Source organism: Glandiceps talaboti, chromosome 18 (assembly GCF_964340395.1).
Source record: "Glandiceps talaboti chromosome 18, keGlaTala1.1, whole genome shotgun sequence".
Classification (NCBI taxonomy): domain Eukaryota; kingdom Metazoa; phylum Hemichordata; class Enteropneusta; family Spengelidae; genus Glandiceps; species Glandiceps talaboti.
The window spans coordinates 12,206,918-12,233,418 of NC_135566.1; the positions used below are offsets into that span (position 1 = coordinate 12,206,918).

Here is a 26,501-nt window from a genome sequence, read left to right on the forward strand (position 1 = left end):
ACCTGTTCCAATTTCTTGATAAACTTGTAAGTTACAATATCAGCTTCTTTGAGATCTTCTTCACAATCAAGTGGTACATCCACTACACATTTCCAGAAAGTTGACAGGAGATCCATAGAAATAGGAATGTCTGCTCTGATTGACACACCCAGTAACTATGGTAACAAGAAATGTACATGTTAGTGATGAATATCTTCTCTTAATGCCACTAGGAATATCTTACCCAAAGACGCATCACTCAATGAATTGACATCGGATTAACAAGTATATGAATAAAAGTATGTGCTCTTCAACTCAAGTCTAGTCGGGTGAGGTGAGGTGAGGTGAGGTCAGGTCACTCCCTCCCTCCCTCACTCACTCCCTCCCTCCCTCCCTCCTCCCTCCCTCACTCACTCACTCACTCACTCAATCAAATTAATTAAATTACTTCAACCACTCCCAGACTTACCTGACCAAAGAACTGCAGCAGTTTTTCCTCAGCATATGTCATTGGACCAGGTCTTAGGATGTATTGACCCTTATTTCTACCAGTGGATGAACTGGGACATTGCATTAGTAGTTTTAGAATAGGACTCTGTAATTCATGAGTCACTTGCCATAAGAAATGTCTGAATGATCCACCTAGTGAAATAAATAAATATCCAGTCATTATTATCTGGGGTATAACATACCTAATCGATCAGTGATATATTATTATATACTTGTAATTGCACTAGCTTAGTGGCCAAACACTCAAGGAGTTAAATTCACACTTTCTATTTTACGGGTGTTACACTTTCTACCCATACAGTAATAGACATTTGGGGAGGGGGCTACAAATACAAGTTTGTGTAGTTTGTGGTAAATTCATACTCTTTGTTTACATCTGATGTGAAAGTGTTAAACTTACTTGTACCATGGACTTCCTCTCCTGTAAGTCTAACATTAAATGAATACGTCGGGTCACCACCACTGGCTATTCTGACACACAACTGAGCTGATGGTATACTACAAAGTTGTCTAAATGCCTGGCAGAACTGAGATGACATCACATCTTTAGGTTCACCTGAAGAATGGAAAACAGAAATTACTAATTTACAGTAGGTATAGAAACGGTACTATACCACACTGACAGGTAATCAAAACTTATTTCAGACATTTTTACATGTAAAACAAAATGTTGGGTTTCAATTCTCAAATTTTAAAAATCTTAAACTTCATACTTCTTAATATTCTTCACTGCTTTTATAATTAGTGGCCTGACACTAAATGTGACCTGAAAGAGGTCATTATATTTGTTCTGTGTACAGATGACAAAGTCTTGTGTGGTTCATGGGCCATTGATGCTATGACAAATGTATACACTAGTGAGGGATTACATGTAAAATAAGTTACAACAAGTAACACTGAAGTAAAGCACTTTCTCTATGTATTACACTTGAAATTGAATGTTCGTATGATCTGCTTAAGGTAGTAATATTCTATTTCAGGTACTGAGAATCAATATCTGATTGAACTTACCACTGACAGCCTGTAAGGGATCTAGAATAATCTCTGGAGCTGCCTGATCTAAATTTCGCTGTGCTGTAGAATTCAAAATCTGATTGAGTAACATAGTCTTTGTATCATAGAATACCAATCCTCTAGCATTGGCTAGTAAAGCTGCTGTACTCTCACTAAATGTCCTGTATGGTCTGAGATCTACTAATGGTAGGAAAAAAGATTCCAGTGTTGTGTTCAAAGATTGAAGTAAGGCATATCGTAGTCGGATACTCTCCAGAGGTACACCTGTCAATGTAATCAAAATGTACTTCATTAAAAATTGTCTGAGATTGGATTTGGTTTTAATCTTGCACTTGGTGTAATTATTGTGGAAATGTTAGCTTACAGACACACTATGTAACAATTCCTTGTCAAATACTACTGATTTAATTTCAAAATATGAATGGACAGCTGTAAAATGCCAACACAAGTACATGATGAATTATAGGTGTAACGAGATCAACACTTACTTTTGTACCCCCCACACATCTACACATCCCTCTCCCCACATACATACATACATACATACATACATACATACATACATACATACATACATACATACATACATACATACATACATACATACACACATACATACATACATACACACACACACATACATACATACATACATACATACATACATACATACATACATACATACATACATACATACATACATACATACATACACATATACATACATACATACGTATGTACATACATACATACATACATATGGGCAAAGGCTGGGGGGGGGGGAATAACCAGGGGCAATGGGCTGGGGCCAAAAGGCCGCGGGAGCAGACCGAGGGAAAAGAGGACAGGCCTGCTTCCATGTACATATTACATAGTTTACAGTAACTCAAGTGATGACTTTCAACCTACCAACTCCAATTCAAAGCCAGCCATTCTATCTGTGGTGTGAGTTTCACTCTAATAATGACTTTAAGTTACCTGTCAAACAGTTGTAGTCTGGATTAGCATATTGTGCTTCAGTGAGGTATATTTCATGGGGGTGAAGTCTAGCTGGGGTAACAGCCAGTCGTCTGCATAATGAATTGACAAAAGATACCAATGCACAATCCATTTCCAGTGTCCATTTCTTACAGAGTTCCAAGGCCTCCGCAACATCAGAACAAGCACATCTATGATAACAAATCAAAACATTTACTGATTTCTTCTAGAATGACAAAAGTTTTGTGTTTATAACAAACTTGATAAAGGTCTCTAATTCTAAAATACTGCTGTAGAAATGAAGGAGTATGTGATATTAGTATTATGGATATTAGAATACCAGGATTAAAATGAACTATGGTGTACAACACATACATGGGGCCAAGTGTCTTTTTTTTATCATAGTAGCACCAGGAAGGGCATATTCAAATGGGTTTGTACTGCTATAGGTCTGTACAAGGGATAACAGATTGTGCCCATGTCTTCTGAGTTTGTTTATTTGTTGTTGATGTTTACTCTTCTATTTGTATATTTTTTAAATTTTATTTTTTACATATTATACCTGCAATGGCTAAATAGAAGGAAACAGCTATTAATTATTATACCATGCATGAACAAAGTTCAACAAAAAATATGGAATATATACCCTGCTTGTTCTACATCACCACAATGTGCATCGATGTCATGACAACACATGTCTACATCACTGGTTCTGTTGTGTTCAAAATATGAGTCCAAACGTTCAATATTGCCATTACTGAATCACCAATTTTTTTTTATATTACTGGCGATGATATAATTGTATTATTCCCAATAGTTTTCTTCATTCAGCCGAAAAATACTCGTGACCTAAGGGTTGTCACTACTTGTCTAGTGACTCATAGTGACAAGGCCCCTTAGGGGGGCTCATATTTTTCTTGATTGAATGAAGAAAAATATTGGCAAATAACATCTAATTATAATAGTGGCAGACAATATTTGACTGAATTCTTACCTGTCAAAGTGTAAATCGTATCCACATGCCATAATAGCTCTCCACACAGCTCTTACATCTTGCTTCACTTTATCAGCCACATATTGAAGGAAGCCCTCTAGAGTCAATACTTTGTCATCACTGGACTCCTTAACTTTGCTATCTTCTGTCTTAGTTTTCTCACTAGTCTCCTTAGCTGACTTCTCTTGTTTCTTCACTCTCTTTTCTATGCTACTTGTTCTAGAGAAAATAAGAACCAATTAAGTAATAATTTGTTTATCATTTGAATACTTCTGATTACTAGCTGGGGTTGTCATTGACCGAGTGGTTAAGTTGAACCACTTGCCTGAATGTATATTGTTCATCTAATACATATTCATCTAAGGCCCATGATGCATCAGAGTTCTACTGAAACAACAATGGAGGTGAAAAGAGTTTCATTTCGGTGACAGATTACAGATTAGACGATTACTTATTGTCTTTGGTTTTTGAAAATACAAAATAAATTCAGAACTCAGCCGACTTACTTGACCTTGGCTGTAACTTCTCCTAAAGCAAGTCTTTCTTTGCTTCCTTTACTGTTCTTCTTGATTGGTTTGGCAGCTTTTTCACCATCTTTCCCATTCTTACCTATTGTGCATATATCAAATACAACCCTTAACAGTGAAGTAAAGCACTTTCTCTATTTGTTACACTTATTTATAGAATTCACATCAAGTGTAAAAGTATACACTTTCAATTACTTTAATTTTATGCCTAGAATGTGGGCTATCCAACGTAATCAATTTGTAAACAGTGTTTTCTGCTAAAAAGAACATCACACTGATTACAGTGAATGATAGCCATCACAATCTTGATTATATTTAGCTGGCAATGAGATCTAGACAATGTTTAATGACATCCATGTTTACAATCTAGCCAAAGACTATTTATTTACTTTGTACCCTACTCTGTACCCTAATTGAATGTGTCAAAGGTTTTCTTCATGCAAATTAAGAAATTTACAAAGATTACAGATTTTTTTAAATGGATAGTGTGAAAGGCAATTTCTTTCCTGGTTTGCGATCGATATCACTGTAACACTAGAGGGCGCTGTCACATAAAAAGATGATGAGCCAGCATATAGATATGCACTCTTTCTTCCCACCTTGGTCTCCTATCAATATCACTATAACACTAGAAGGCACCGTCACATAACAGAACTATAATTGTTCTTCAGAGTATGAACCATCGTATAGATATACTTAGTACTCCTCCTACCTTGCACCTTGACTTTGGTTGGTTTGGCAATACCATATTGTCTAAGTACATGAGTAACATGCTCTGAAATGGACTTCTTTGGAGGTCTGGCATTGCTGAAGAATTGGTACAGGAGATTTCCTGGTGTCTGTGATAACATTTGGTCTTTACTCAAGATCAAGTCACTGGCAACAAGTTCTTTACTAGCGGTGTCCAGTCTCAGTTTTTGCTCAGCTAAAGCACAACTGGTGTATATTTCTGTGAGTGTGTCGATGGCTTTGACATTCAAACCAGCGCTAAGTTTTTTGGTGATCAGTTTCTGTTCAAAGTACCTATCAAGAGCATCTCCTGTGTGAGACTCCGCTATCAGACTTTGATTAACACCAGCAACTGATAACATTGTTTCCGTAGTCACATCCATGACATCATCATCCCCAAATGTCAGACATACTCCAATTGGTGGTTTACTCCTCAAAAGTGCTGCTTTAATGTCTTCAACTTTGGCCTTTGACCTGACCTCAATCACAGCTACCCCTTGTACACATTGTATTGTTTTCACTTCCTCATTGTTACCATCCTTCTTATCTCCAACATTACGTTTTGATTCTTCACTGGTTGTCATGGTGACATCCTCCTGTGCTACTGTGGTAACAACATCAACATTTGCTTCAGCCTCAGTTACATCCTGGAATTCAATGTCTTCAACACGTAGTTCTTCAGAATACCGCTGCTCATCTGTTGCAGCATGTGTTGCAGCATGTCCAGTCACATCTGGTACAGGGGGTTCACCCTGTTCTGCTGTTTCAGAGTCTTCTGGTACAGCTAATGAACCCTGTTGTGTTCCACTTTCTGATACTCTCAGTACACCTGATGGACCTGGTTCATTGGACATTCCAGCCTGTACACCTCTCTCTTCCATGTCTTGCCCTTGAGCTTGCTCTTTCACTTCAGCCCTACTAGTATCATTTGCTTCCAAACCACTTTCCTCCAATTCAATTTCTTGAGTCGGAATAAAGATCTCTTCCTTGTAAAGACCTCCCTGCGCATTACAAGATTTCATAATTCCCTTCCTCACCACTTCTTCTTCTAAATGAGTAGGAATTCCTGAGATGACGAGTAACCGAGAATGAGCAGTAGATGATACAAGTGATTGACAGGCATCACTCACTGCATCATTAGTCACAGCATGTCCTTGTGATTCTCGGTATGCTAGGTGTCGTAAAATCAAAGAAATAGTCAGGGCTCTGTGAAACCATAACATATCTTCTGGTTTTGAACCACTCAGACCAACATCACCAGCACTATCCCCATCACTGGGTTTAAGACTACGTTTGGTACTACTGATGCGCTTTGTTTTTAGCTTCTTGCGTTTTGCGGCTGTAACAGGACTAGTTGGAGCTGTTGGCAGAGTAGACACACTGGAAGTTGCTCCTGTGACTGACCCCGTTGAGGAAGCACCTGTCAGCGAAGACCCTGTACTCATTGGTGTACTTATCTCTGACAAAGCTAAACAGACTTCCATCAAAGCATGGAAATACGTAGTATGTCTGTGGTGTCCACTGGAACCTCCAGACTGACTTTCACTATCGTAAAGCTTACGAAGTTCGGTCTGTAATTGCTGCAGCTGCATGAGTAGTGACAGGGAAGGGCTGGGATGTGGAAGTGCTGACTCCATCTGCTGTGTTTTGTGAAGCCTACGAAGTAACTGTGCTAACAAGAGGAAAGCATACTCCTTGACCTGGGCTGATACTTCTGTATGCCACAGATAGTACGTAAGCAACTCTGTGGCATGTAGCAATATACTCGATGTAATGACCACAGGTTGGTCACTCATTTCACCAAAACAGGCCCTCTCTTTGAACACTTGACCACTAGTTAGCATCTCTAGGTAGGCAAGGGCGAGTGGGAATTCAGGTGGTAGTCCATGAACTGTAATGATGACACCAGGTGGAGGTGAGATTCCCATGTGTACATGGATTTTATCACATGGTAATAACACTGTTGGATATTGGTCGATCTGACTGCTAGGTGGGGCTGTCAAACCGCCTGTACTGCTGAGAGATGCTTCAATTGGATAACTGATCACTTCCTGTCTGGATGTCTGCCCCGTCTTCTTGACACGATGACCAATGTTATAACAGTACAGTCTTGCCCATGGTGATTTGTACAGTGAAGAGCTATGAATGAAAAGAAACGAAATATTCTCAATGAATCACAGAGATAAGTAATTCATTTTATTCATATTTAGTACAACCGATAACTCTATGGTGACATAATGTTTAACTTTGGCCCATGATAGATCCTACACGAGTAGGGTCTATGTTTAGACTTAGTATCATGCTGTAATTAACACCATATGTCTCATACCTTAATTAGAGATACTGTGTCCTTATGACTGTGTTTAAAATGTCCTTCAATACATGTAAAATGTTGATAAATAATTCAAACAGCCCAAAAAGGAAAAAAAAGTCAACAAAAATCACATTCATTCCTAATTCTTAATGACTACTCAGTTTTCATAACAGTTTCCAATTTCTTTGGTGTGCCATGTATACTTTGTTCACTGAGTTGTACTGTATGTATGTATGTATGTATGTATGTATGTATGTATGTATGTATGTATGTATGTATGTGTGTGTGTGTGTGTGTGTGTGTGTGTGTGTGTGTGTGTGTATGTATGTATGTATGTATGTATGTATGTATGTATGTATGTATGTATGTATATGTGTGTATGTATGTATGTATGTATGTATGTATGTATGTATCATTGTATGTATGTATGTATGTATGTATGTATGTATGTATGTATGTGTGTGTGTGTGTATGTGTGTGTGTGTATGTGTGTGTGTGTGTGTGTGTGTGTGTGTGTGTGTGTGTGTGTGTGTGTGTGTGTGTGTGTGTGTGTGTGTGTGTTTGGTTGTGTGTGCATGCCTGCGTTCGTGCATGTGTATGTGTATACATGAGTATGTACATGTATGGTGTTATTCTGAAATTTCACTATGAAGACAAAGACCAACAAGTGCAATACAAATGTAGACTCACTCTTTCTTTGCTGTTTTGGGATCTGCTTTACAGCTGACTACTAGAAGAGAGGCACCAGGGAAGTGGATATCTGAGTTGAGTTTACTCTCTGTAACTGGTAGCACTTGACACAAGAAGTTACTAGGTGCATTCTGGGAACAAAAGTCAACACGTTTCAAATGTACATGCATTCAACCAATATCTGACATAATAGTTATGATTAGTTGGTCACATCTACAATGGTTTTCTAGAAACGAAAGGTTTACTTCTTATAAAAGTGCTAAATTTTGTACTGGGTGAAGGACTTCTTTTCTAGCAGTTTATTACTATTTTTCATAAATATGTCCCTATCGTTTACACTAGAATTACGATTATTTTCCACATCAGAATTCCTATACAATCATTCCCTTTGTAAAACAGTAAAAAATTTTCAAAATGTGGCTCACTACATTTCTTTGTACACAGATCTATTACGTTAAATGCTTACAAATGTGGCTATATACTGTAAAGCTGGGAAATTTTGCTGAAGATTTATTTTTGCTTATTTTGTTAGAAAATGATAAACACAAAAATAAGTAGTGACTAAAATGCCTTCTTGTACATGAACACAATTTATCAGTCTGGTAATTAGTAAAATAATTAGTCCTTGAGAACTAGCTGAAGACTGCAAAAATTGCAAAATTTTCTAGTAGTGAAAATATCTAGGTTACATTTACAGTATGTCTTGCCAGGTTTGCATCTCATGATGCTTTTACACAGGATGTAATTCATATATGTACATCAAATTTAACATTCTCTAATTACACTGTCTTTCCTTTGAAAACATCATTTTGACACATCCCTTATCACAGCTAACATCTCTCACCTGCAGACAAGTACACAGCTGGTTTGTTAACTCCATCAGATGATCTTCTCCATGTCTGGCAGCGGTTGCTATGGCAATAGATAACTCCTCCCTTAGTTTGTGAGTGTCATGGTAAAATGCATCTATGATTGAGCCAGTGTTTGAAGCAAGGCATTTCCATGGTGACGGTGTTGAGGTCAAGGATGATGCTGTGATGACACCATCAGGTTGAGGCGATGCTAGAAGGTCATTGGATAGCAGCTGTAGATGGGTAAGGTCAAGTTCAGGAACTGCAGTTGCTGCTGCAGCAATGAGTGCAGGTTCTATGTCCTCTAGGGAAGCAGGTAATTGTCTGATTGGACTGCGACATTGATTTATAAGTTCTAACAAAGCCCCTCTACAATGCATTCTAGTAACTGCGGCTTCACAACGAAGTAACTCCCTGAAAATAAAATGTGAAGAAATGCATCAGTTGCCAACTTGTAACCCAATACTGATCTCAAACGCAAAGGACAGTGGGATTAATTGTAGTTGCGATTATACATAATCTCGGGTGATTGGAAAGATAACCCTCCTGCAAAGGTTGAGGTAGATTATCTGTAGTTTCTCATAATGTACCATTCAAGATGGCGTTTGCAAGTTCCCCCTATTCGTCATTACAAATTTTCCTGTCTTTTTACGATCTGAATTCAAATTTTCCAATTAGAATATCAGGCAAAATTTTCCAGAGAAACTCACAACCATACTTTACTTTTGAGGTGTCTTCATCAGAATGTTTGTAAAATATATTCAATGCATTTTTTAAAGAGATTCTGTGAATGTCCATAAACTGGAAAGTACAGCAAGGTCCAACCTACCTGTGTATATGTAAATTGGAGGTATCAATATTTGATAGACCAGTTGTAGAATTTTTGCGGTATCCTGGTGGTGGTCTCTCTAGCATGTCAATCGGATACCAGTATCTGACAAGTACACCTTCACTGCGTAGGTATGTTTCTACTTGTACAAGTTCATTGTGCTGTCAAGGCAATTATTACAAATCAATACAATTGAATTATACATGTAGTTTTGTTCTTAGTTTACATGTAGTTACACTCTTCTCCATCTCGTCCCCATTGTCTCACCTATGCTTTCAATTCCATTTACAACAAGTAACACTGAAGTAAAGCACTTTCTCTATGTGCTGCACTCATTTATAGCATTCATATCAAGTGTAAAAGTATACTGTTTCAATTGGTTTATTTACAAGCCTAGCATGTCGCCTTTCTAATGTCGTCAATTAGCAAATGAAATGTATACGTTTGCACTTGATATGGATGCTATAAACTATTGTGGTACATACAGAAAATGCTTTACTTGGTGGTCTGGGTTGTACAAGGACACTTTCAAGTTAACACAGCAGTTTTTACACAATGAATCTGTCTTCAAACTTGTTAACCATCAATCTAACTGTCTGCAATTTTACAGCTAACAACACAAAATGATTCTGAATTATCAATATTATGTACTTGACATTGGAATAAAGTACACTTACTGAATCCACATCCAGAACAACTCCAGTCAGTCCAAACGTTTTCAGCATACCCCTGACGGCAAACTTAGGGACTACAGTTCCTCCAGACACAGTTTCATTGGCATACTGTCTGACAACCACAGATGTCCCCTTCCTAACTCTCTCAATAGTAAACTTAGCAGCCTCTGCTTTGATGTCTTCAATAGTTGGCAGGTGTAAATCTCTAGGCATGCCACCATTCTCCTCATACAGAAACTCAACAGTCTGTCTGGCTATGTCTGTCATACCTAATGTCATAAAAAGTGTATTAATTACATTTACAAATCAATATGGACATGGTAATATTTTATCCTTCTGACGAGAGTTCAATTTGATTCAAATGTTCTCAATTATTAAACATCCATGTTTCTCACAGACATAAAATCGTTCTAATTATGTTTGAGTTAGGGCTGTGGTAACTCTGGCTTCGGTATACTGAGATAGATGAAAACTAAATCTATTGTTCTTCAATGTGGTAGATTACATTAGTGGGTGATAGCAGTTCCTCTATTGTGTCATTCTAATTACCCTGTGATCAAGATAGTGTAAACATTGGAAGTACTATAACAGTACACTGCAAGTTCATGGAACTCCGTCAATAAAACTTTGTGACACCTCCCTACTGAGACTATAATTAAACCAACAATCCATTCAATAGTTTATCACTGTTGTATCAACATGGTGTGACAATAGTTTTAGTTTTGTGTCTATCTTAGAAAACTGAAGGTTCAACTACCTGTAACCTGTAATTTTGGATGACATTTTACATCAATCCAAAACAAGCCCCTTTAAGTGACCACCAAATCCTTGTCATCTTACCAAGTTGTAAAGCTCCCTTGATTTGTTCTAATCCAGATCTTCTCTCAGCTTCATTCCGGAACCTTCTCCTAATGACAGGGAATACCTTACTTTCCCAAGCTTTGACCAGTAGTGCATGATGATCTTCTTGGGGTTCATCTTCTACATCGCCGTCGTCACTATCTTCGTCCTGTGTTGCAGTGGAGGTTGCAGTCATGGATCGGATGTCAGGACCAGTTGAGGTGAAGTTGTCATAGCTCTGATGAAGCTTGTACAGAATTGACGCGTCTGTGTTGTACTCTATATGAAAATAAACCAAAATTATAATTTTACATGCATGGCAAATCATTCATTGCTATGAAATACAGCACGTTTCAAGTTACCATTCACTGGCTCTGTTTGATACAACCATATAGATACCAATAAGAAACTGCATATTCTACACTAGATAGCAAGATTGCAATTTCTTGCTACAATTTTGACTGTTATGAAATACACTGTTTAAACGTACTGGAACTAGACATAGATATGCAGACACCAATGTTTTGATGTCCGCATTTTGACAAAATGTCACAAGTAACTGTATTAATTCAATCTTGCTACCTTAACTCTTTCACCACCATTGGCCTCATGGGATTGTTTGTGCTCCACCAGCCCCCTCACTAACATAATGTGAGAGTGAGTGGTATGTAATCAAACTGATATAAAAATATTCAGAGTTGCCTATTTTTTAAAAATAAGGTATCATTTGAATGGAAAATTAATTTTCTACATCATAGATGCAAATTCATACAGTCAACTATCACACACACAGCCGAAATATGGATTAAAGTAATAAAATATTAATAAAACAAAGACAGGTTGTTTATTTATTGACATCACAAATAAACAAAATATTTATGTCACAAACAAAATTCAAAATGCCAACATTTAAGTGCCTACAAAACTTCTGTACACTGGTTCAATGGTCAAAATTGGCGAAAATTTGGCAGAAAATGATATTTTCAGTCGTATTAAATTTGAATTAAAATAATTAACGGCTCAATAATCCATTTATGACGCTGCAGTCCATCCCCACTGGCATTGAAAGTGTACTAAAATATCTAAAGTCATTGCCTCAAGACCATCTGAAAAGTGAGCTTCTGTAAATATAATTCAGTATTTGACAAGACAGCAAAAAATTATCACCAAATTTATTCTCTAAATCGGTAAAAAATGTCCATAAGTTGGTAGTATCGGCGCCAAAATCGGATGGGCAAGGTGGTGGTATTTGCCGACATGCACACCGATCAACGGAAATATGCAGCTAGCATTTTGAACGTACGTCGCTGTAACGTGATGGTTACATAGAGTACACTGAGTTCATACAGCCACCTACTTGTAGTCAAAAATGCCATCCACGTCGAAATTTAACAGAATTTTTCACGAACAGAACCGTTATTTACATCGTAAACGATGTTAGGGGAGACGATTTTGGCTGCGGCCATGTTGAAATTTGAATTTTTCCTAAAAAAACGCACGCTAAAAATCCGATCGGAAAATCGTCAGATCGTGCGTAATCTACCCACCATTGACCAGTATAAATTGAACTTGTATGAGTATTATTCATTATTGAACATTACCACAAAGAAATATGAACAAATTAATTCTTTACATCGATAAAAATTGGTCCCAAGACGACAGTATGGGCGCAGACTACGGGTCAACAAGTTACGCTTTTTCCCGACTTTCACTACGACACCCGTAAATTCCCCGTTGGGAGATAACACGAACTTAGCGGTACTTCTGATGCTTGTACCGTTCCCACGACCAACTACATGTATTCAACGATGTATTTCTGGTAAAATTCATTGGAAATTTCTTTGGACGGTTGACAAATTGACATCGTAGGAGATGTTATAAGAGCCGTTGGTTACTTCCGCCATGTTGAAATTTGATTTTGTCAGTGAAAAACGCACACAAAAATTACGATCGCTCGTCATTTCGGTCCTATTTCTAAACCGTTCACTTCCATGTGTTCAAAATGGCAGACAAGCAAAACATAGCTAATACGCATGTGTGGAACTAGTTATGGCAGCAAGTTTTGCAGCAATAGCTGCCGTTTAACGGCATAACGGCGAGATAGGCGAACCATGGGTGAATGAACTTTGCCGTCCCCATATATGGGGTACTGGTGGGCGCCTTAGCGCGTCCCCATATATGGGGTACTGGTGGTGAAAGGGTTAAAGTGTAGCATGTACATTTTCTTATTGGTTACTGCCTGGTTGTATCAAACAGAGCCAGTGAACACTAACATGAAATGTGCAGTAGGGTTTTTTTTTTTTTTTTTTTTTTTTTTTTTTTTTCCACACAGTCAAACAATTCTTGCCTTTGAGTTCTTTGGAAGATTCTGCTATCCTACAGGGAGGTCCAGGTGGCATATTATCTTCTGTAGCAGTTATTTCAGATACCAAATCAGTTCCACTGCCTTCAGTATCACTGTCATCCCCTAGGTGAAATGGAAGAGCTCCAAAATTGGCAGTGATCTCTTCTGTCAGATCAGAACATTCATCTGCAGCATTGCGGTGCTGACGTCCTTCGGCATACGCAAAGGAACGGGATCCAAAATTGGCACGAATGCGTGTGTTCTATCAAATAATTAGAAATTGGAGTTTTTGAAATAAAATGAACTAAAAATTTAGTCAAATTATTCTTGTTACATTTCCTCATGAGATAAGATGTACTAGAGTATCTTAAAGCAGTCCATGTAAAATGATGATTTATCAAGTTATGAAATTACTCAAAGACCATGGGAATCAAACTTATGGTTTTCTTACAATGCAGTTAGATCATTAGTCAGGTACTATTGTTTCTGTTCAGTTCAGATCATGTGACTGCTGAGTTACCTTTTTCTGTATGTGTACTACAGGCCATAATCCACCAGATACATCATCCAAAGTTTGAGTCAACCTCTTGCCATTGTAGGTGAAATATACATGACCTTTGACCTGTTGTCCTGGCAACGGGGGAGAGTCTCCGTCTCTTTCCCACCCACATCCAGCAATATCTCCTGCATTGAGAGTGATGTCCAGACGTACACTCTTCCACTGTAGTAAACTTGAACCATTGTAGTGGACTGCTCGGCCATTACTACAAAAAAAACATTACTTTTGTGAAACATTATTTTACAAGTCCTACATAATTTGTAGAAACTAACAAATATTGTACATACTTTGTCCTTGAAAGGAAATTCACTGGGCCAACTAAAATTTAAATTCATAGAATAACTCTAAGGGAGGTCTCTTGGAAAGAGGTTTGCCATTTTACCTACCTTGAGATAAAATTGTTATAAAACTGCACTATGCCTATAGGGTTTGGTCCAATACTTACTTATGAAACAACACTGTGCCTACAGGGTTGGTCCAAGCACCGTCTTTCCTCTCTGCAGCTGGAGCAAATCCAAAGGACATGATTGGTCCAGACTCATCACCTGATTCACCGTATGAACAGATCTCTAACTCCCAATAAAATGATGGTGCCTGAAATACATATTTCATTATTATTATGATATTACAATGTTGTAGAATTCCTGTAATACATAATATTATAACTATTATGGTATTTCTGTCATGCAAGATATTGTCTATAGCATTGCTTACCTGTGAAGGTATGGACTGAGTTGCATAACACATAGTTCCCCTAGGGAGTCCACTACCAGCACTAGGATCCCCTAGGAAGGTGATACCTGTTAAACCATGAGAATACAGACAGGCACGTACTGGTGGAAATGTACGAGATGGCTCCCAGGTGATTTCTTTATTCTGAAGTTAAAAAGGTCAAAAAGAAAATGTTAAATTTGTATTGTTTATGAAATTCCCATAAATTTAATCTTGCAGGTAGTTCCACAACACTGACAGTTTACGTTATAAAGCCCAAAATATCAAAAATTCAGGTCACATGTACATTCATTTACTCTAAATATAACCCCAAATACTCACATTTCTACCCACTGTGTTATTGAGAGGCACATACTCACATTTCTACATGTTGTGTTACTGTGAAGTGTTTACCCCAAATACTCACATTTCTACCAATTTTTGGTACTGGGAGGTGAAGAACCCCCAAATACTCACATTTCTACCCACTGTATTACTGAGAGGTGCATACCTCCAGATACTCACATTTCTACATGTTGTGTTACTGTGAAGTGTATACCCCAAATACTCACATTTCTACCAATTTTGGTACTGGGAGGTGAATAACCCCCAAATACTCACATTTCTACCCACTGTATTACTGACAGGTGTATACCCCCCAAATACTCACATTTCTACCAATTGTATTGCTGGGAGGTGGTGGTGGTCTTGCACAATCTCTATACAGCATTCTCAACCTCTCACATTGTGCTTCTGTCACTGTTAATCTTTCACCTACAAGTGAATTGAAATCTTGTTATTACTTTAAAAAAAAAAATCTTGTTATGTTACTGAGATTTCCAACACCGTAACCTGAACTAAAATGCTGGGGCAGAGTTAAATATATCAATGGTCAATCAATCAATCAATCAATCAATCAATCAATCAATCAATCAATCAATCAATCAATCAATTAATGTCAGTCAATCAATCAATCAATCAAATCAATCATTCCACAAATTTAAAACATGCCAGTTTCCACTACAATGTAGAGTTCAGAGGCGCTGTACAGGAAGACTGCTCTGGGGAATAGATATGTCTTTAAGTGCTTTCTAAAGTTGTTAGTTGTTACCTGTTGGTTTTTGTTGTATTTGTAATGACACTGTATTCCATAGACGTATCTCCATAGGTCTTGTAGGTAGATTTCTTACCTGAACTACACTGCTGGGCCAGTGATTTAAGTATCTCCATAGGTTCCTTACCTGAACTACACTGCTGGCCCAGTGATTTAAGTATCTCCATAGATTCCTTACCTGAACTACACTGCTGGGCCAGTGATTTAAGTATCTCCATAGGTTCCTTACCTGAACCACACTGCTGGGCCAGTGATTTAAGTATCTCCATAGGTTCCTTACCTGAACCACACTGCTGGGCCAGTGATTTAAGTATCTCCATAGATTCCTTACCTGAACTACACTGCTGGGCCAGTGACTTCAGTATCTCCATAGATTCCTTACCTGAACTACACTGCTGGGCCAGTGATTTAAGTATCTCCATAGGTCTTGTACTAAGTCTGATGAATTCAGCAGCAAAGGTAGATTCCTTCATGTGAGCCGACAGCACCATACATGCCCTGCACATAAAGTACACCACACAAGAAAAAAACAATAAAAAAATATTGCATGTGGGAATACCGATTTGACTACAGAGTTGTAAAAAGAACATAATTTAGTTCTCTTGTGATTGTTGTATGGAAGTTGCATGTGAAGAGACATATTTTAAAACTGAACGTCAAGATTTGAGTGTAAACCTCCTTAAAGTGACACAACCTGAGTTTATAAATATTGTACTTGAGTGAAAAATTGCATAAAACCTGGATAATATAATAATAATGTCAATGCATACCTTCTATGATATTACATTTGCCTTCTGGCATTGTTAGAACAGTTGATTGCATAGTATGTACTCCTCAACATTTTTTGATGTGCACAAAAATTACATCATCAGATCATCTATATGTTATATCTTAATACCAGCTTTGAGTTCAGTAAGTTGTAAGTGACAGTTACATATGCTTCAAGTAAGTAGAATACACTAGTGACTTTTAAATACGTAGCATAAATCTGTCCAAAAACATATAAACTCAGCTTGTGCTCCTTTAATATAAAGAGACTGACTCAGATATACTTTTATTACATATAACAAGTAATTAACAACAGAATGCAAAGGTAGAATGTAACACTATAACCATGAAAATTACTAGCAAAAACTAATGTTTGCTTTTTTTCACAGATGAAAGGAACATCCATATAAGTACATGAATGTAAATGACCAAAGATGTTCACCAGCTTGGTGGATCAAATGACTTACATAGATTATAATGCACATTCAAGCAGTTCAAATCTTTAGCATTGAGTTTTCAATCTGTTGTGATTGACAATCCTCATCAGAATGTCAATCCCATAGTTACAGCTGACCACTAGGTGGCGGTATGATCTGTTTGACAATCCTCATCAGAATCAAATTCCATAGTTACAGCTAACTGCTACCTAGTTGTCAGCTGTAACTCTGGAATTGCGACAGTATTTAGTGATTTACATGTCTTTGGTAACAACACTGCACTGTTTTCTATACTTTGCCGAGCAGAAAGTTTGCACATACATTGAGATACTGATAGAATTCATCATGAACCAAATGACCTTACCTTGATCTAATTTCAGCCAGTATTCGACAGGTTGCCATAGCAATGGATGACCCATCTCCGGTAGCTGGTAGGGGTGTTTGTAGGGGTGACAATCCACTTTCATCTATTGGTAACAACAAGGAATGCAAGGCAGCAGCAACCTTCTCTGTCATTGATAGCTGTTCCAGTGACAATGGCTATGCACAATAAACAAAAACATACACATTATACTTTGACATATAACAGCACCAAGCTTTTGAATTTTTTGCCATGAGTCTTCGGTTTACTAAGATAGATGTAAACTAAATCTATTGTTCTTCAATGTGGTAGATTACATCATAGACCCTCCACCCAGTGGAAATATAAGCTACTTGTTTATTTTACCAGGCCACTGAATGGCTAGAAAGTGAGTGATTTTTAATTGATATCACGTACTTGACAGTGAAATGTGTCTGGCACCAACTCGATATAACATGTGATACTTAGCCTACACTGTCTTCTCATTACACAGACAATATCCCCAGGATTTTGTGTGATTTGGTGGTCATTTGGGAGGACTTTAATTGATGCAAGACTACAGCTAATTTTGAGGCCTGACATATAACACTTACTTCACTCTTTGGTGGTCTAAGTCTAGTCATTGTAACCTCCATAGTATCACTGGGTCGGGGTGACCTGTCATCTGGTGAGATGTCTAATTTCACTGTTGCCATTCCCTGTTGTTCTGATACACTTATTACCTGGCCTGCTGTTGGCAATACACCTTCACCAATCACCTGTGAACATGAGTATCAAATATTAAGTTTTTCTGATAAACTAATAGTTCTGATAGTCCTGAATCCATACAATGCACACAGACCTGAATCTACCCAATGCACACAAACACATATTTATCCAATGTATACAGAAGTATGCCATGCTAACAGACATGAATCCATCAAAGGCAGTCCTGAATCAATACAATGCACACAGACATGTTTCCATGCAATGCACACATACCTGAATCTACAGACTCACACCATGCTAACATACCCAATTCCATACGATGCACTTAGACTTAAATCCACCATACACACACACACACATCCGAAGGCACACAATACAAGAAATGAATGACTTACCTCTACTGCAGATCCTACTTTGATACTTTCTCTAAATCCACCCAATGCACACAATGCAGCTACAGCCTGACGACAGACAGCTGTTAGTCCATCAATGACATCACCATTAGAACATGATGATAACAGATCAGCATGGTGTAGTAAGGTGTTTGTCAGTTGTGATACACAAGTCAATGCATGTGATAAAACCTGTCAACAGAATCAAAATGTTCACAGAATATTACAAAATACCCTAAAAGCTGCTACATGAGCTTGATAATACGTCAGATAAAAACTTCACTGTTTTACTACCAGACATCATATAGATAACTAACAGTAATTTATCTTTTCATGTCAGATGCATATTTGCTTCATCCAAAAATAAAGGATATCACTTATTTTCAACTTCATCTAAATAGAAATTAATCTTGAATGGATCTGAAGAACAGTACCAACTATCTACGATCTATGATCATCTCTTGTAGCCACCCAACAATGTCAGTCAGTCCTATTCTGCTACTATGCCCTCTAGTGGCAGCAAGCGAACAAGGCAAGTGGTTCTCACCCAAAGCTTTCATAAATGCAAAATCATATTTGCAGTTGTGTGAGATTGGTTAAAACAGTTTTCAGAATCATCTAATTTTGTTATCTTACCCGTTCTACAGCTGATGCCCATATCTGTGCAGTTGTAGTTTCTGGTGCCATTAGTAGGCCATGTAATAGTCCTATAACTTCAGATGCCATACTGTTAGCTACATGTCCACTTATAAATGGTCTTACTGGATCAGTTCTATGGTAGTCATAAAAACACAAATAAAATACATACATCATAGTCAATAACAGTCTCACGGAGGAACAGATGAATGGACGAATGGGTGGGCTGAGCCCATCGCATTAGCCTCTGCCTTTGGGGGCTAATAAAGCAATGCTAAGGAGTCTAACCCTTAGTAGAACAGAAATTGACCACCTAACCAAGCAGCTTAATATCATTATGCTGATGACATCCAAGGGATTCAGACGAAAGCTACGTACCCGCTTCAAAACTAGATTCCTGTATCACTAGTCTAACCCTAACCACAACATAAAAATAGTGCCAATGGAGTTGTAGCACAACTAAACACTTTATGTGTTATTTTTGTTGTTTCCATGTAGGATTTAGTGCATTGCTCCCAATGGACAAAAACTAACAAAAATAATGAAAACTTAACACTACCACTTGGAATCTACAATGTAATGTTTGTATAAACAATAATAATACTACCTATATATTTCTATACATGATATAATATGACTCTCTATAATTAATAGTGAGTATACTAGTATTCTTACTCTTAGTGTTTACATACCTTGCTAAATCTGAATTCTTTTCTCTGCACACAGCTTCACTGGTTGTTTTCTTCTTATCCCTGCCACCATTATCCTGTGCACTACTTTCTATAGGTGGACCTGTACTAACAACTAATCCACTCTGTGCCCACTTGGCTGCCCTCCTTAACGCTGTCACTGCATCATCCATCATCACTTCCGCTTTATTATGCTGTGAAGAAAAAATTGGCAAGTATGAAAAATTTATAAATTATTTTAATTTTTTTTTGCTTTCTAAACATCTCACTTTGTTCTGTCTGCAAAAAAAAAGGTTGGGAAACGACTATTTAGTCTTCACGAATGTGAACTGACAAATGTTAATGTTTTTCCCACAGTCGTAATAGCCTGAAAGATCCTGACTTTCTTTCTGCTTATACAATGTGCTTTCAAGTGAGTAGTGGGGTAGTGAGTGGTTACATAGGCGGACCAATGGCTGGATCTTTCAGCCTACCACAGCCACACTAACAGACACATATGTGCACATACCTTAGTCATTTCTCTATCCATTCTAACCACCTTCTCCATATTAGCACCACTGCCAAGTCTAAATGGTCTCCCATCAGAACTAAATCAAAACGAAAAAATATGTGTTGGTACAGTTAGCATGGTAAAGAATAAAGGGTTGATGTATAGGTTGAATGTCTTGTCAGGCTATCTAAATTATTACCAGCTTGAAGTCGAGGTGACAGATCATAATGGCATTATTCATGAACCTGTATTCTTTATAGGAAGTTTAATATCATTTTTAACCAACTTAACTAAAAACATAGTTAGTTTAATCCCTAATATATGTATGTCAATCAGTAGCTCAATGCTAAAAACCAATGAATTATGTGTGTTAGACTGTAAGAGATATGTTGTATTGTTTAGCCTTATCAGGATTCTGAGTGCTGGCTGATAGCATGGCACGAATGTCTGAATCGTACAGACTACTTGTGTGTTATAACCTTTGTAATTCTACAGATCAACTAAGCTGATGGTCAGTGTCTGTAGCTTATCCCTTTGTAGGTTGTAAATTATGTCTATCATGCAAGATTTCTAGTAATGACTGGATGTGCCTGCCATCAAACATAAGGGTTTCACTTATTATATAGAACAACAGAACACCATAGCTTTAGGCTGTAATGACAGGCACATGTACTGAAGAAGACTTGGCAATGAAACCCAGTAGAATTATGTGTAGCTATTTCATACAAATATTACAGCCACAATAAAGTGCTGAAAAGTTACAAATCTTGTGTAAGATTTTCAACGAAACCATTGAAAAGATTGTAGATACCTAAGTAATGGTTGTATGACTTCATGTGAAGACTGGTCTTCACGTTTGTGTATAAATACAGATATTCTACCATCCTGAGCTTCTGATTCTTCTCCTTTATCCCTTTCAACTGTAGAGGGCACTGTTTGGCTTTGTAGAGCTGACTGGTCTGGATATTCAGTGGTTGGTGTGGCAGTGGTTTGTCCTCCTGAAATATCACAGTTATGACATTAGGTTATTGACTCTTAGTCAGATATTCTGTCACAATATCAAAAAGACAAGATATAGACAGGAAGGTTTGAGATTTAGCAATGACTTGCTATATTAGTATATTTTAATAATGTATGTTCATTAAAGACAAGACAGTGATATAAAAGGCCCCCTAACTTCATGGGGGTTATTGTAAAACTTGTATGTGTACAGTGAACAACGCATGATTCCTCTATGAAAATCCATGACAACAATGAGCAGCTGGTGATTTTGGTAATAAATTTGGTATGTGTGGATGTGTGAATGTCTTGGGAATGTGTGCGTTGTTACAGAAAGTTGATATTTATACATGGTATATACAATTTTGAACAAAATATGGTCAGACTGGGGCTTGTTCATTACTCTTATTTATTCAAGATTAGGAAGTCAGGGGGCTAACACCAACCACATGGGTGGCCAGCTTCACCTTTAAGTTGACTTTCTATTCTTGTTCTAAATTCAAATGCATATATTATCCTCAATTGTTAAAAAAAGCTTCAATTTGGTCCATAAATGTATACCACAACTTACCAGGTACAACATAGTCGCCTAGCTTGGCTAGCAGCAAACTACAGATCTTAGCAGGTGGGTCTGACAAATTCTCATCTTCCCCAGCTAACACTTCTTGACCCCACGAGGGCAGTTTAACACTCTCACAGTCCTCAGCACTCATCAAAGGCAGTGCAACATGACACAGCTGTAGTATTATCAGCACCAACTTAGGGGAAGGTCTCTGGTCAAGTAACAGAGACAACAATTTGGATACACAGGCTGGTTGACTTAGGATGGCTTTACCCATTCGACTTCTGTGTGCGAAAATAGCAAAAAACATTGTTTACTCTTGAGTGTCTGTTCAGTACATCTCTTTCTGTGTAAAGTATAACAAAAGACAGTCCCCAGACAAGTACTTTCTTTCCAGTAAGAAAACATCTTAATAATAATTGCAAGCGTGCCTCTCTTCAGAAAGAAATTTCACTCCACGAAAAGTCATATTTGACCATGTCTTTCCACCCTGGATAAAGCTTGAGCAGACGATGTGTATATGCGGTGAGTATGATGAAACAAAGTTCCACCTTTGACATTATTTACCCACGGTGATCTCTTCCCTGGGGGCTGTAGACAGTCAAAAGTGGTACTGCATCTCATACTACCCCTAGACAAAGATGGTGGTTAGGTGGGTCACAGGTAGGGTAAAGGTGGGTAAAATTATACTTTTTGAGTAGTGTAAATGTCTTTATACATGCAGATAGAAAAGAACTTTGACCACTACATGTAAATATTACCATTATTGAATATTCAAAGTTTTTTATATAGCATTCAAAAGATTGACTTGTCATCAGATTCTGAAGTTGTAAAATCATTACATTCTTTGTAGCCTATCTTTTTTTGACATTTTCTTGGGGGTAGAAATTCTATCAAAATCCACAAATTTTGATTATTTTTACCTGGAAAGATTGTTCAACAAACTGAGCACTTCTTGTAGTGCCTCACTTCCAGCAGCTTCATTGCCGTTAGACTCAGTAGCTCTAGCCAGGTGATTGGTCAGTAGTGCCGACACCTGCCTAGCAAGACCTGCATGCTCCAAAACATCTTGACTGCCTTCCTCTGTCTCCCAGGAAACACAGCGATTAGCAAGAACCTGTGAGGAAACACAATGATTAGCAAGAACCTGTGAGAACACACAGCTAGAACCTGTGAGAACACACAGTAAGAACCTGTGAGAAAACACAGCTAGAACCTGTGAGAAAACACAGCTAGAACCTGTGAGAACACACAGTAAGAACCTGTGAGAACACTCAACAATTATCAAGAATCTATGGAACAGAGGAAAAATACACAATAATGCGCCAGATGTACAGATAATATATTGTGCTAGGTGCTTGTTAATAGAACGTTGTAAGCAGCTGGTTGGAGGTTTTATATGGCTTTTTTTTCAATAATTCTATAATTATGTCTTTCACGCGTAAAAATAAAAGTCTGACTCCATTGTCAGATAAAGAAACAGTCACAACATTGTGGAGCAAAAGGTTCATGCAACAAATGATTCTAGACTGAGTTTGTCCACTGCATCCAAAAATATTACTTCCCAAGTTAAAGTCTCGGTAGGAAATTAGCAAACTACCAAAAACAAAAATGTTGCAAATATTTCTAAGATTCATACGATACAAAATATGACATCCTTGAAGGACTGTATTGTCAAAACAAGACATAAAGTTCATTTTCATTGGTCAATCCAAACAAAGGATCTCCAAAATAGATGTATCATGTTGGATGTTACTTATAGCTGTGATTGACTGACCTGGAATCCAGCCCAGGCTAGAGCTGACACTCTTTGTCTGATACTCTGTGTCTCTGCATTACCATCACCTCTATCACTACCAAGACTGCATAGTTTATCTAACAGCTGTACCAAACCACTTCTAACGAGGCATGGCTCTTCACTCCTATACAATCAAATACAATGAAATACAATCAAATACAATGGCATACTAGTGTACAGTCAATTCATATCAGAAAACATTTGATCCTTCACATATTTAAAATTTAATGTTATCGCATATCCAGTATCGCTTCCAATACAATTCAATGGAGAGCGCTTACATTGAACACACGCAATAATTTTCCATATCACACCCTGACACACTTTGCCCAAATATGGCAAGTGGCCTGCTCATCGATATATATTCACTTGCTCAGTGATTTGACATTGATTTTTGTCTCAATATCTTTACATTTTTGCACATAAATAATGTTTCACTATCGCTTTATGTGATTATGTGATTCAAATGATGTTTCCATGCCACTACACAGGCTATATGATAAAACCTTTGGGTATGGATTCTGGGACCTCAGCAGTCTTACGAGCTCTTTTATGGTTGGGCCCTTCCACCGTACAACCCAAGTCTGCAAACCCATACCCAGGCCCATAAAGATACTTTCTAGAGTGGGCTTTATGTGACCTACATTGTTTATGCAAATAGAACAATGCATATCTAAGACAGTATAATACTACACCTGTTTAGATTTTAGTTCCATTTCTAATCATCAGTGAATTCTAGCTCAACAGACCTCTGTCTTGTTTTATTTACTACTTTATTATATTGAACAATGACTTTATAAAAATAGTGAGTATTTCTATTTACCTTGTATACGGTATGATACATAGTAAACCAATACTATTACAGCATGCTATTGGATAGCGTGCTGATAGCTGTACTACAGATGTCATCGTCTCTGCAAAGGCTTCTCTAACATGATCTGCCATCCCTCCACACGTCAGTTCCTCAATCCTGTTGGTCAAGATACCAAGCATAATTACTGTACTGGTATAGCGGTACTTAGTATAGTGATAATAGGACATACCCTCTTGACAGCATAAGTAAACTCACTACGGTGATGCCAAGTCAGCTATCAGGAAGCTAACACAGGCACAAAATAACCTATTATTGCAACATGTTGATATAAGCTGGCAACTGATTTTTATGTAATTACACTCAGTAAGGTGCCATCTCTTATGGGAAGCATTCCCTAAGTGACCACACATTCAACCTCATTCAGTGTTTACATTTTCTTGATAACGATGTGATTATAATAAATTACATCTACATAACTAAAGTACCACCATCACTAACTTGTGTACTCTACACATTGATCAACAACAGTTTTGTATCTGTTTTACCTAAGGAATTGCTTGCTTGCCATAGCAGTATGTGAATGTTGATGAGTGTTTTTTTTAAAAGAATCTGTAAAATTGATATATAAACCTTAAACTCTGTTGAACTGTATCCTTACCTGGGTCCACTCTGTAAAACTGATGTCACTGCTGCCACAAGATGAGTTCCCCCTCCAACTCTAGATGCTGCTGTTAGTAGTTCCTTCATGTGTATTAAAGCTTGTTTTCTGGTAGTACCACGCCGCCACCTTACGTGGGCAGATGATAGGAAACTCTTGCAGGAAACCTAGGAAAGTTTTAAATGAAACCCAGTCTATTATCATAGACACACTAACATTAACTTAGTTTATAACAGTCTTGGTTACCCAGACTCTCACTGCTGAGGGCTCTACTACAAGACTACCCACATGGGAATCTGAGGAAATTTAATCATAAGATTTTCGCATTGTAAGTAAACATAGTACATTTCTTCCAAGTCATGAAGAATGGGCATTCATAATTCACCTTTCACCATCTGGGCGGTCTTATATTATAGCCCAACCAGGAAGAGTCTAGGTAATCAAGACTAAGTTTATTTTCATGTTCATATTCCTTCTACGGCATATTATGGTTATCATTTATAGCTGCTTGCTAAATATGTTGCGTTTTCCAGTGTTGGTCATGTTAAAAATCCACTGTAAACATTCATTGGTCTCAGATATATGCTTCTTTCACACTGTCATCAAAAACTTATGCCTCTGGTGCAAAATCCTCCATTGGAAATGTCATTTTTGTCACCTTAGTATTATCCATTTCAGAAGCATGTTACTCCATACTATAGAACATTTCACAGTTTTCAATCTGTTGTAATAATGTACAAATGAATGTACAAAAATAGCTCGAATTTCAAAAAATCATTAACAGCTTATCTCATTATCTTCTATTAAAGGCAGATTTACTGTTTTTTTCTAAGTTTAATACTTCAAATAAAGGTCAAAAAGTAGACTTACTGTTTTTTCTAAGTTACTTCCAATGAAGGCAAAAAGTTGATCTAAAACTTGTGAATATGCTGGTTTGTCCTTGTCACCAAGACTTTCTTCTGAAATGAGTTCTTGTAGTAGTAATGTTGGACCTTTACGGGGTCCTCTCCATCTGATTATACAATGAAGATAGACAAGGAATATAAATAAACAGTTTCTGTTACAACAGTACATGACTGAGTTCATGTTAATGAGATATTATCAGTGTTTGGAATTGTCTGAAATTTATTGAAATCCTGATGACGTGGTGATTAATTTACAATCAATTTATGTTGCTGAATCTTTGGATGGATGGGTGGAGGGAGGAAGTGGGGAGAGGAGAGGGGAGGGGAGAGGAGAGGAGAGGAGAGTACTATGTACTAACCGATGTGATCTCCTCATATCATGTCTGGCATCCCATACATCACCCTCTAATTCTGATGGTGCTGATAAACTCCTTGCTAATGGCACCGGACCACTGTATGATTGTATAGAAGTGTCTGAGGCTGCACCTGAATCAAAATAAACATTAAATAGTTTACTTGATATCAAAAAAACACAATTCAATATACATATCTAGAATGTGATTATCATACTTCTGATGTCTTTGTAACATTACATCACTTTTTATCACACAGTTTAACTGTTCTCCA

The 26,501-nt window shown here is 37.5% G+C and overlaps 1 protein-coding gene across 1 annotated transcript in view; it reads right to left on the minus strand.

Moving 5' to 3' along the window:
* LOC144449673 (putative E3 ubiquitin-protein ligase HECTD4) overlaps positions 1–26,501 on the minus strand; it is a 68,440-nt gene that overhangs the window by 2,972 nt on the left and 38,967 nt on the right. The window contains exons 27-59 of the mRNA XM_078140246.1: positions 26,234–26,360; positions 25,840–25,981; positions 24,970–25,136; positions 24,321–24,467; positions 23,477–23,621; positions 22,623–22,816; positions 21,709–21,983; positions 20,950–21,136; positions 20,157–20,235; positions 19,652–19,842; positions 18,960–19,095; positions 18,327–18,515; positions 17,817–17,981; positions 17,227–17,402; positions 16,040–16,155; positions 15,214–15,317; positions 14,547–14,708; positions 14,278–14,426; positions 13,794–14,037; positions 13,277–13,535; positions 10,930–11,208; positions 10,093–10,358; positions 9,416–9,576; positions 8,580–9,000; positions 7,736–7,866; positions 4,715–6,870; positions 3,982–4,084; positions 3,476–3,694; positions 2,482–2,672; positions 1,501–1,767; positions 890–1,045; positions 449–621; positions 3–155 (exon numbers count right to left, since the gene is read on the minus strand). Coding sequence (XP_077996372.1) covers positions 3–155; positions 449–621; positions 890–1,045; positions 1,501–1,767; positions 2,482–2,672; positions 3,476–3,694; positions 3,982–4,084; positions 4,715–6,870; positions 7,736–7,866; positions 8,580–9,000; positions 9,416–9,576; positions 10,093–10,358; positions 10,930–11,208; positions 13,277–13,535; positions 13,794–14,037; positions 14,278–14,426; positions 14,547–14,708; positions 15,214–15,317; positions 16,040–16,155; positions 17,227–17,402; positions 17,817–17,981; positions 18,327–18,515; positions 18,960–19,095; positions 19,652–19,842; positions 20,157–20,235; positions 20,950–21,136; positions 21,709–21,983; positions 22,623–22,816; positions 23,477–23,621; positions 24,321–24,467; positions 24,970–25,136; positions 25,840–25,981; positions 26,234–26,360 — 8,030 coding nt within the window. The remainder of the gene's footprint in view (positions 1–2; positions 156–448; positions 622–889; positions 1,046–1,500; positions 1,768–2,481; positions 2,673–3,475; positions 3,695–3,981; positions 4,085–4,714; positions 6,871–7,735; positions 7,867–8,579; positions 9,001–9,415; positions 9,577–10,092; positions 10,359–10,929; positions 11,209–13,276; positions 13,536–13,793; positions 14,038–14,277; positions 14,427–14,546; positions 14,709–15,213; positions 15,318–16,039; positions 16,156–17,226; positions 17,403–17,816; positions 17,982–18,326; positions 18,516–18,959; positions 19,096–19,651; positions 19,843–20,156; positions 20,236–20,949; positions 21,137–21,708; positions 21,984–22,622; positions 22,817–23,476; positions 23,622–24,320; positions 24,468–24,969; positions 25,137–25,839; positions 25,982–26,233; positions 26,361–26,501) is intronic.